This window comes from Daucus carota, chromosome 1 (assembly GCF_001625215.2).
Source record: "Daucus carota subsp. sativus chromosome 1, DH1 v3.0, whole genome shotgun sequence".
NCBI classification, from domain to species: Eukaryota; Viridiplantae; Streptophyta; class Magnoliopsida; order Apiales; family Apiaceae; genus Daucus; species Daucus carota.
The window spans coordinates 7972770-7985210 of NC_030381.2; the positions used below are offsets into that span (position 1 = coordinate 7972770).

Genomic DNA, 12441 nt, shown 5'->3' on the forward strand with positions numbered 1-12441 from the left:
GAGTTGAGGCTGAAGAGCCATGGTTTGCTGACATTGTAAATTATCTGGTGAGTAAGGTCATTCCTCCAGAATTCTCTTATGCTCAACGCAAGAAATTCCTTCACGATGTGAAATGGTATATTTGGGATGAACCCTTTCTGTTTAAACAAGGAGTCGATCAAATTCTCAGACGATGTATTCCCAATAATGAAGTTGAGGGAGTTTTGCGCGAATGCCATTCCACTGGTTATGGGGGCCATTATAGCGGAGAGAAAACAGCAAAGAGGGTACTTCAAGCAGGTTTTTACTGGCCAACTCTGTTTAAAGATGCTCATCAGTTCGTGTTGGGTTGCGATCGTTGTCAACGTACAGGTAATATTTCTAGGAGGAATGAAATGCCTCTTAAAATGCTTTTGGAAGTCGAAATATTTGATGTTTGGGGTATTGACTTTATGGGACCGTTTGTTTCGTCTTGCAACAACCAGTATATTCTATTAGCAGTTGATTATGTGTCTAAATGGGTGGAGGTGAAAGCTTTACCGACAAATGATGCTAAGGTGGTCTTGCAATTTCTTCAAAAACAAATCTTTACCCGTTTCGGAGTCCCTAGAGTCATTATCAGTGATGAAGGCTCTCATTTTTGCAATCGGAAATTCACAACCTTGATGTCGAGGTATAATATCAATCACCGGGTTGCTACTGCGTATCATCCTCAAACGAATGGTCAAGCTGAAGTGTCTAACAGAGAGATCAAACGCATATTAGAGAAGGTGGTTAACCCTTCTAGGAAGGACTGGTCCTTACGATTAGATGAGGCTGCTTGGGCCTATCGAACAGCTTACAAAACACCGTTGGGTACTTCTCCATTTCAGCTAGTGTTTGGGAAAGCTTGTCACTTACCAGTAGAGTTGGAACATAAAGCTTATTGGGCACTAAAGAAGTTGAATTTCGACTTACAGTTAGCTGGAGAAAAACGCATGATTCAACTCAACGAGTTGGAGGAGTTCCGCCTCCGTGCTTATGAAAATAACAAACTCTACAAAGAAAAGGTGAAAAGATTGCATGATCAGCGGCTGATACAGAAATCGTTTGTGGTTGGTCAATTGGTTCTATTGTATAACTCTCGGCTGAAGCTGTTTCCAGGGAAACTCAAGTCACGTTGGTCAGGGCCATTTACAGTCAAGACGGTATTTCCCCACGGTGCGGTAGAAATCTATGCAAAATCACCGGATGAATCATTTAAGGTCAATGGTCAAAGGTTGAAGCCTTATTTTGGTGGAAATGTGAATCGTGAGGTACAAACCACGATACTTCAGTCGGAATCGGATTAATTCTGGACTTCACGTCGAGCTAACGACGTTAAACAAGCGCTTCGTGGGAGGCAACCCACGCATTGGAACCACATTGTACCATTGTAAACCTCAAAAACACAAAAATCGAAAAAATTCAGCCCCCGGTGTCAGACACTAGCGCGCCCGCGCTAGTGTCCAGCGCGCCCGCGCTAAGTTGCACAGCGCGCCCGCGCTACACTTAGCGCGGCCGCGCTACTGACTGCTGGACTGGCGAATTTTCTCCCAAAAATACTTTCTTTTCGTTTTTAAAAGCCCACAATCCTAATTTTGCATGCCTAGCCCGAAATACATTCTCTAAAACCCTAACTCAGCTCTCCAATCCTTATATAAACACAACAACCATCTCCAAATCCCATTATAATTCTATAAACCCTAATTATATATACACATCCATACACACAACTACCTCCAAATCTCTCAAACCCACTACACACAAACCTCTTGCAACTCTAAATCTCTACCAATGGCACCCAAAAGAGCCCGAAGATCACAAGGAACTAGCTCACAAGCCCCTGCATCTAGCGATTCTTCCTCGATGGGTGAGGTTGAGTTCACCTCCGATGGAGCACGAACCGAATTTCAACGGCTTATGAATAAGTCGTTAGTTAAGGAGAGGGGATTCTTACCCACGGCGGAAGATGGTGAGCTATTGAACATGGTTCAAGAACGAGGTTGGGAGTCTTTTTGCGAGGCTCCGGAGGCGGTTCCCTTGGCTATTATTCGAGAGTTTTATGCTAATGCCAAGGAGAATCGCGATGGATTCACGGTGGTGCGGGGAATCCGAGTTGATTATAGTGCGGAGGCGATCCGTAGAGTTATTGGGGGGCGTGCCAAGCGCCGTAATGAAGAAGATTGGGTTGTTGAGAGGATTGGGCGTGCCAAACGCCGGTTTGATGATGATCCGATTGATCTTGAGCGGTTGGTGTATGACATGTGTGTACCGGACACGCATTGGAAGATGACTGCACCTCCTTTGCCGGCACATGTTTCTTTTCCTGCAGCCGCTTTGAACCGGTATGCGAAGGCGTGGAATGCCTTCATCTGTGCTAACATCATGCCATCTTCACATGGGCATGAGGTGACAGTGGATAGAGCTATTCTGCTCTTTGGGATTGTCTCAGGCAAGTATATTGATCTGGGACATGTTATTCATCAGGGGATGCTGAGGTTCTTACGGGGAGGAACCACTGGTGCCATTCCATATGGCACAATTGTTACGAAGCTCTGTCGATCAAGCGGTGTTCGTTGGCCAGCCAACGAGCAACTACAGTTGCCGGGAACACCTATTGATCATTCGGCGATCAGTCGGATGACGGAGTGGGATGGAGGAGTTCCCCACCCTCGAGGCCTCGGGTACATATATGATGAGGTGCCAGGGGGACGTCCAGCATTTGTGAGGAGGGAGCAGACTAGAGCTTCTGGAGCTGGTACTTCTCAGACGGAGAGGAGCTCCGAACCGATGGGAGATGTTCATTATCGCCGCCTAGCGAGACGGATGGACACCATGCACGACATCCACCAGAGGTTTGCTTTTGACTTGACACAGGCTCTAGGTAGTGCTTTCCAGGCACAGGGGGTCACAGTTCAGTGGCCAGTATTCGGAGCAGGGATGCAGTATCCTCCACCTGATTCACCTCCAGCAGAGGAGGGGGAGGACTCGGACTCCGAGTAGGTATGTGGGCGCTCTAGCCTTTTTATCACTTTCAATGGGGACATTGAAAATTTTAAGTTTGGGGGTGGTAATCTAAGGAAGAGCATATTATTATGCAGTTTATTGCATGTGTAGTTAGTTCATGTAGTTCACGTTTTTTTTTATTTTATTTTGTTTTTATTTCTCACGTTTTTAGTTCACGTTTTTTTTTATTTTATTTTGTTTTTATTTCTCACGTTTTTTTTCTCATATTTTTTTTTTATTTTTTTTTACATGTTTAGTAGTAATTGTTGTAGCTAGTATCACGAGCATTTGCATGAATTATGAAGTTAAGCCAAGTTAATTGCCTATGATGAGTTATGTGCGTAGTTCTTGATTAGTAATTTCAATTGCAATGCTAGGTTAGTACTTAGAAATTGCTTGTGTTGGAAATTGTAATTCACATATGTTCTTGAGATAGGATTTAGACGAAATTCCATGAATTCTAGGATTGAATTGAACACCCTTCAGCTTAGGTCTGTAAATCTTAAGTTTGGGGGAACTGAGGAGTAGATATACCTTTCTAAAAAAAAAAATAGATAGAAAAAAAAAAAAAAGTAGTAAATAAATTCACTAAAAAAATAAGTGGTAGAATTAACTAGGTTGAGCTCATTAGTACTCGAGTAATTAAGTCTGAGGGGACTTTGTGCCTAACAACCTAAAGCCCTTCGTGGTTTGGGGATTGTTGACCCAACGCTCGCTACATGGGTACTAGTGCATAAATCTTTAGGGATCTCAACCATTGCACGGTTAAATAAACCACTAGAATAAAGTGAATAATTGGTGTGTGAAGTCTTGTGGTGTTCGTAACGCATTTACACTGCGAAGCGCTCTGACCTTAGACCGAGCAATTAATCACCAATGAAAAGAAAAAGAAAAAAAAAATAGTAAATAAAATAGAAGGGTGTGGACATTCTTTGGGACCTTGGCTTTTAGTTGGACTTGAGTGACGGGGTGTTAGTTTTGAACTTTTACGATTCTTGATTGGGATTCTGTGGGAGTAGTAGTTTTTGTCTTGTCTCAATAAAAGAGCATGCTTGCACACACTGGCACTCCACACTTGTAAATAGAAGAGTAATTGACTTGGTAGCGAGAGAGATGAAATTCAAGAACATTAGCACAATCTGAGGTATTATAATTGACAAGGCAATTACTTCATAGTTTACTCATTCATCACGTAGTTGCATTCATGCATTGCATTGTATTATTGTATAGTGTTGTTGACGCTTGAGGACAAGCATCAGTTTAAGTTTGGGGGTGTGATAAGTGGTATTTATACACACTTATAGGCCTTCATTTCCACTTAAATTGGTTGATTGTACTTAAGTGTTTAGTGTCTTTTGATGTGTTTTTATTGTTTTTCTGTGCAGGTCACGAGTTGAGGTGATGAAGTGATTTTCTATCATTTTAGGTTGGTTTTGGTGCATTATTTGCAAGAATAGAGAATTGTTGATTCACCGCGACTTGGGATTTTGTGGGTATATCTTCTACAAACCCTCACGAGAGCACACTCGTCCACTAGAGCTATCTAGGGGTTTAAAGGGCTTGTTGCATATGCTAAATGCAACCGTGATCACCTACGGAAGTGGTACTAGAAGCGAGGAAGGACATGCACGCGAGAACGAGCGAGAAACGAAGAAACGGGGCTGCCATCACAGACAGTAGCGCGCCCGCGCTATCCACTGGGACAACTAGCGCGCCTGCGCTAGTTTAGCGCGTCCGCGCCCAGCAGAAGTTCCCCGGGCCGATTTTTACAGCTTTTTAGCGGATTTTCGCAGCGGTCGAGGCCCGGTTGACTTGGTCAATGTATTTTTATTTCTCGTGTGTAAAACCCTAGCCTCGGAGAAGTAGTTTTAAAAAAAAAAAAAGAAGAGAGAACAATATCGTAGTTAAGTATTATTCATTCAAGCACATTATCAGTTTGTATTAGATCGTTCTTCGCGAGGAAGTGACAGTTTCGAGCGAGATCGTGAACATCAAATCTGTAACGTGTGATCTTTATTATTAATTCAAGCATTTTTATTCCATTTAATTCTTGTCTTTATTCTATCATGTTTTCATTAGAACCCATGATGTCGATTGGTTCGATTATGAACTAACCGCCTTCATGGGATTCTAATGGATTTATCGATGTAATCTAGTATCGAATATTAATTACTTGATTGTGTGACGTACGTTGATTTCTTTGCATGAGCCGTGCTTATTCTTCTTAGGAGTGTAGCTAACTTCTAAGTTGTTTGTTAATTCTTTCTGAAGCGAGAGTGGATGATTGAATTTAGAACTATGCCATGTAAACATAGGATTATGTGAATGAAACATAATTTGTGGTAGACTTGAACTATTTTTATCACCCTGTGTAATCACGATAGATGACTTGCTATTTAAACCTCTCTGCTTACACTACCGCTATAGAGATATAGGGTCTGAGCTTTGTTGGTGTCTATGAGATTTCTGTCTTAATTGCGGATTTTGATTGGTATGATACGTGTGCAACGAGAGTTGGCATGTATTACTTTCGTGTTGTCTGATTAGGATCAACAGTCGCATGTTAATCAGTAATTTCAATTCTAGATGAATTCGATAATGAAGTTAGAATCCCATGTGTTTTCCTATTCTGAATTTGATTAGTAATTTTAGTTATTAGTTTAAAAGAAACCATCCTTGTTAATTGTCTTAGCAGTGATAATTGATCATACATTGTTGCATAGGTGCGTATTCTTAATTCACCAGTCTCTGTGGGATCGAACTTAATATATTACTTGTGATCACGTGCGCTTGCGTGTAGATTTCACCGAACACTGGATCAGATAAACCATTGACTGATGAAGAACTTGTCAGACTAATATTTGAACAAGAGAATCCAGAAGCCAAATTGGATTTGGAGTTGATTGCTGCAGAGGAAGCTGAACTGAAGAAAGAACATGTTGACGCTATAAACTCTGGCAAAATTCAAAAGCCTGCAAAATCAACTGCCAGGCCAAAAGAAAAAGGGATATTGATCAAGGAAACTACTGTTGCTGATCAGAGTTTACCAGTCAAAAAGATATACTCTGAAGATGAGTATACATCCAAGGGAAAAAGCAAAGTAGATGAACATCTTGAGAAAGGCTGGGTTAAGAAGAAGCCTACAACCTCTGACAAAGATCAAGTTGTAAAGGAAAAGAAAACAGAAGCTGCAATCTCTGACAAAGCTCATGTTGCAGGATCACAACAAGAAAAATTAACCTCTGACACAGCTCAAATTAATAAGGAAGCAAAGAAGGACACAACCTCTCAAGCTGTGTTCAAACCAACAACAACTCCATTACCAGGATTTGCAAAGCCAAGTCTGATGACTGAGATAAACTTTGAAAAGGGCTCAATTCAACCAATCTCTCATCGAAAAGCAGGAAGAGATAAAGGAGGACTAGGATCTAAATATGAGAAATTTGATCAGAGTATAGGATCAATGCCAACAGACCCCTCATCTCTCTGTGCTCCCAAGACTGGAGCATTGCAAGAAAGAATGGACAAACTTGATTCAGTCCAACTGGTGAAGAATGACAGAGGAGATAACATTCTTATCTACTTCATGTCTGATGGAACAGTGTTTAGAGTAATTGAAGCTGATCTCTATGCTAAACACTGGGAGGAATTGAGATATGTCTCACACATATTTCAAGTAAAGAACAAGTCATGTCAACACATCTCTAATCTGCTCAAAGATCAAATCAGAAGAAAGATGGGTATTACAGGAAACAAGAATGCTGGACCTTTTATTCCTAAATACTTCAATCATCAAGGACAGCTGGTTGAGATGAAGAAGAATTCAGCAAAAATAGTGACAATAGCTGGAATCAGTACTCTTGCATTCAATGAAGAGTCTGATAAAGCTTACAATATCAGGCTGGATAGAGACATGAGAAGAAACAAGATCTATGATCTCAGAGCTGCTATTTATCAAACTGGAGTTTCAGATCCAGAGCTAAGAGAGATCAAGAGACAGATGATTACAGTACTTGAAGAAGCTGAAAGAGAACTCCTCACAGAATATCTAAAGACAGCTCATGGTGTCTATGAAGCTAAGGAGTAAAGTATCTGTAAGTTTTAAAAGTTTTCTGTTATATAGCTAAACTCTGTTGCATTTGACTTATCTGTTTTGACATCATCAATTATCTGTTTACTTGCACATAACATAATTATGCACAAGTTGGGGGAGATTGTTAGATATAATTGATGATTACTAATGTTCTTAAAGTTTGTTTTAGAACAGGAGTGATCAGAGTTTAAGCTGGAAGCTGATCAGAGTTTGATGAAGCTGATCAGAGTTTAATAAAGTCTGACCAGAGTTTGATAAAGTCTGATCAGAGTTTACATAGTCAAGACTCGTCAGAGTTTACACGTGGAAAGAGCTCAGAAGCGGATATACTTCAAGGAAGGATAGAAGCGGAGGAGTGATTTGCTGACTATGGAAACTAAACAGAAAACAGTAGCAATCTTTGATTGATAGAATACATAGCTGATTTATAGGATATCAAATCAGAGATTGATTTTGTAATTGTGTCTATATAAGCACAGATTAGGGTTACTCTATAGGATTTGAGTTATCGAGTACATTGTTAAGAACCCTAGCAGCTCTTAGTGATAATATATAAATCACTGAGAGAGTTTTTGTAACCATTCAAGCTTTGTGAATAAGAGTTTACTGCTTTCAATCTCTTATATTGTCATTCTGCTTTATTGATTGTGTTCACTATATTAACTTAAATAGTGAGTTCATAGGACCTAACATTCTTAAATGAGATATGTTCGGTTCATTACCATTCACAAGCTGCAATGGGGAATATTTATGATAAGCTGTCGGCCTTAATCTAATTAACGCCGCAGCATGCAGGATTGCATGTCCCCAAGCAGAATTTGGCAAATTTGTTTTCATAAGTATAGGTCTAGCAATTAGTTGCAACCTTTTAATTAATGATTCTGCTAGACCATTTTGAGTGTGGGTGTGAGCAACAGAATGCTCCACTGTAATCCCAATTGACGTACAATAATCGTAAAAAGATTGAGATGTAAATTCTCCTGCATTGTCCATTCGGATATTTTTAGTTGTGTGATCAGGAAATTGTGTCCTCAACCGAATGATTTGAGCAAGGAGTCTTGCAAATGCAACATTACGAGTGGATAATAGACTCACATGTGACCAACGTGTCGATGCATCTATCAATACCATAAAGTACTGAAATGGCCCACTCGATGGAGTAATAGGTCCACATATATCTCCTTGAATTCGCTCCAAAAAGCTCGGGCATTCAGTTGCAATTTTCACATGTGATGGTCTTGTGATAAGTTTTCCTTGAAAGCAAGCAACACAAGACAAATCTTTGGACAATGGAACAATTTTGTTCTTCAAGGGATGTCCATTTGAGTTTTCTATGATTTTTCGCATCATCACCGAACCCGGATGACCTAAACGATCATGCCATATAAGAAAGTCTGTTGAGCCTTCTATTTTTTGATTCATCACCATATGTGACTCAATTGGATTTATAAACGTATGATATAATCCAGATTTATACGCTGGTAATTTTTCTAATATTTGTTTACCCCCTGAGACTATAGATGTGATACATAAATATTCATCACCATCTTCATTTGTTGTCTCAATATGATAACCATTATTGCGTATGTCTTTATAGCTCAAAAGATTTCTTTTTGATCGAGTTGAAAACATTGCATTCTCGAGAAATAAACATGTACCATGAGGTAACACTATACTTGCTCTTCCGGAGCCTTCAATTAGATCAGAAATACCCGAGATTGTGTTAACATTAGCCTTTGCTAATATGAGATGCGAAAAATATTCTTTACCTTTTAAGATTGTATGTGTTGTTGCACTATCGGCCAAACAAAGTGATTTCTCTTCTTTTGTAGTAGATAATGAAAGGCTTCTGGCCATATTTCTAAACAAAGCAAAGAAATGAGCTTTAGAAAAATGATATTATAATATGTTTCATTTTTGATAGAGGAAACTTACATAACATGCATAAACTTAGCATAAAGCAAAACATTTTTTTAGATATCAAACAAATATTAAATAAAACAAGGTCTTAAACATAAGGCTTAGTTCTCGCCGCCATCAAATTTGGTCATCTCCACAATCCCATCCTCAAAAAAATCACCAACTTCCATATGAGTCAGGCTTGAAGGATCAACTTGATTTCCACTTCCAAGGTGTGCTTCTAGATGGGCAATTTCCAAGGGATCATTTTTCTCAGTAAAATTAGTTTCAACACCTTTTAAAGAGGCTTGATAGAGGTCGACCAAATGTTTGGCCGTACGACAGGTACGACTCCAGTGGCCTTTCATTCCACAACGGTGACATATACTTTCAGTCCTTGTAACCACTGTACTTCCCTTTGGTTTTTCCTCATTTCTTGTCCACTTCAGGTGGTGAGATTTCTTTTTAAAGTTTGAGTGAGGTTGGTGAGTATAACTTCGACCATGCCCAAAACCTCGTCCACGGGCACGTCCACGTCCACGTACAAATCCACGTCCATGCCCTCGTCCACGTCCAAATTGTTTATTTTGCTCAGAATCGTTAGTGGTCACAACATTCACTTCAGGGAATGGTGTTGATCCAGTTGGACGTGCTTGATGATTTTTCATTAAGAGCTCATTATTTTGCTCAGCAAGTAGTAACACTGAAATAAGTTCTGAATATTTTGTGAATCCTCGTTCACGATATTGCTGCTGCAGGAGCATATTATTGGCATGGAAAGTAGAATAAGTCTTTTCCAACATGTCTTTATCAGAGACATTTTCACCGCATAATTTCAGTTGAGAAGTTATCTTAAACATTGCCGAGTTATACTCACTTACACATTTAAAATCTTGCAAACGTAAGTGCAACCAGTCATAGCGAGCCTATGGGAGTATCACCGTTTTCTGATGATCATATCTTTCTTTTAGTTCCTTCCAAAGGATTGAGGGATCCTTAACAGTAAAGTATTCAGTTTTTAAACCCTCGTGTAGATGATGGCGAAGAAATATCATAGCCTTTGCTTTATCTTGTTCAGATTTTATATTGCCTCCTTTTATGGTGTCTCCAAGACCCATAGCATTGAGATGGATTTCAGCGTCAAGAATCCATGTTAAATAATTGTTGCCAGAGATATCAAGAGCGTTAAATTCGAGCTTTGTAAGATTTGACATTGTAACTATAATTAAACACAATAAACGTTGTTAAAATAAATCAAATAACTTTGCACACAGAATATATGATCAAAAGAACAAACAAGAAAAGAATATATTAAAAACTCATGAATGCGTAACAAGGCTATAGTATATCTATTCTCCCCTCCTTTTTTTTTAAGAGATCCAAGTAATTAAGAGTACTAAATTATATTATCACCAAAAATATAAGGGGATAGTACTTTTAAAATAATTTGATTACTTGTGCAAAAGAATTAATATATTATATCATCACAAAATAAAACAACATGGAATAATAATATATTATGAAAAGTATATTTTCATTAATCAAATCATTCTATTTCACAAATAAAAATTACAAAGTTGCATAAATATATTAACATGCAATTTTGGTTTATTAATATAATGATTGCATCACATTATAAGAAGTAATATATTAGTGGCTTAAAGTTGACCTCGATGTGATAGCTTAGATAATAAAATTAGCTTAGCCATGGTGCTGAACAAGATTCTCATGAACTATGCAAATCTGCTAGTAAACACTCGGTAATTATTGCCAAAATAAAAAGAATATTATCGGACAAGAGATAATTGGAAAAAGAAAAAGAAAAAATTGTTACATTAAAAGGTTGCACAGACCCACACACACATGGAAAGGTATAGAAATGAATTTTCTATTTGTATGTACATGCATAAGCCGAATGGATTAACACCTTGCAAATAATTTTCATCCTTGCATTTAGGTAGGTCTCCCAAAATTAATTCTATCTAAATGCTTTCAAATAATTAAAGGCATATTGACATAAACCAGTTTTAGAATAAATATATATAGCATGCTAAACAGTGTATAAACCATGCAACGACTCTTACCACCAAAACAACAGATATAAGCATAAAAAGCTCAACTGCATATACAGGAATGTATACGTGCTACACCCAGTTCTACCTTTCGTGAGCGTCGTGCTGATAACGTGTTAAAAACGTAATAATTATTTGGAGAGAATAAGAGAGAACTTCATTTTCATTCATATCTTCAACCAAGTACATAGGAGGTTTATATAAGCTATACATGTGTAGGTTACAAAGAAATTAAAAGCTGAAAGTCTAGGTGTTTAAAGCTGGTTAACATAAATATGAATAAATATGAGTAATTTATGAGTCATCCAATTAATTACATAACAATAACATATTTTTTAAAATTATAGCCAATACCATCAAAACACAATCTCTTACGGATTCAGCAAATTTTACATAATGTCTTGTAGTTTCAATTTAGCCAACGATTATAACCAACCTTATTGGAGACACTCTGATGATTATAAATATCAAAATGTAAGTGTTAAAATTATACAAAGTCATGGGTTGTGACTTGTGAGTAGCTCAGTGCTAGAGCTATCCATTTATAGTCTCAAAGGTCTTGGGTTCGATTCTCACCTATATCGAATTTATAGAACAGATACTAATAAGTATCCTTAGGCTTATAAAAAAAATGCAAAGTCACCGTAAATTTCCATTAATTTTTAAATAATTCAATCATGAAAAAGTCAAACATGATTAATATACAGCAAATTCCATTTAGTGATATGCTCCCTCTGTCCCACAATACATGTCTCTTTTAGAAGAAATTTTTGTCTCATAATACTTGTCTACTTTTGGTTTCCCATGCAAATATATTGTCAATATTCCAAAATTACCCTTCTTAAAAGTTGTATGACAATTAATGAGGGTTGAATAAGACTATACGTTCATGCATTTATTAGGAGTACAAGTGAAAAAATATTACTCCCTCTGTTTTTTTTATATGACGCTTTGACTTTTGGCACATACTTTTAAGTGCTTTGACCGGGTAGTTAAAAATATTATTTTTTGAATTTTTTTTTTCTGAATAAAAATTTTGATTATATATTATTATTCAAAAAAAGAAACTTTAAAAAATAATATTTTTAACTACCCGGTCAAAGCACTTAAAAGTGTATGCCAAAAGTCAAAGCGTCATATAAAAAAACAGAGGGAGTATATAATTACTACTTTCTTAATATGCGTGATTTTTTCAAAAGATACATGTATTTTGGGACGGAGTGAGTACTACACAAGCAATTGACTAAAAATAATGAGTTTATAGGACAGAATATTATCATTATCTATATTGACATTTTATGTTCCGTATCATGGATCTAAAAAATATTGCAATGTGCACACATGTTATTAGTGTCTATTCGCATGTACTAC

At 37.7% G+C, this 12441-nt stretch overlaps 1 protein-coding gene across 1 annotated transcript; it reads right to left on the reverse strand.

Moving 5' to 3' along the window:
* Positions 1–9120: 9120 nt before the first annotated feature.
* LOC108217491 (uncharacterized) lies at positions 9121–10212 on the reverse strand. Its single transcript, XM_017390323.1, has 2 exons — positions 9940–10212; positions 9121–9849 (listed from the first exon to the last, which is right to left on the reverse strand). The coding sequence occupies exons 1-2, from the start codon at positions 10210–10212 to the stop codon at positions 9121–9123; spliced, it is 1002 nt and encodes a 333-aa protein (XP_017245812.1).
* Positions 10213–12441: the final 2229 nt, after the last annotated feature.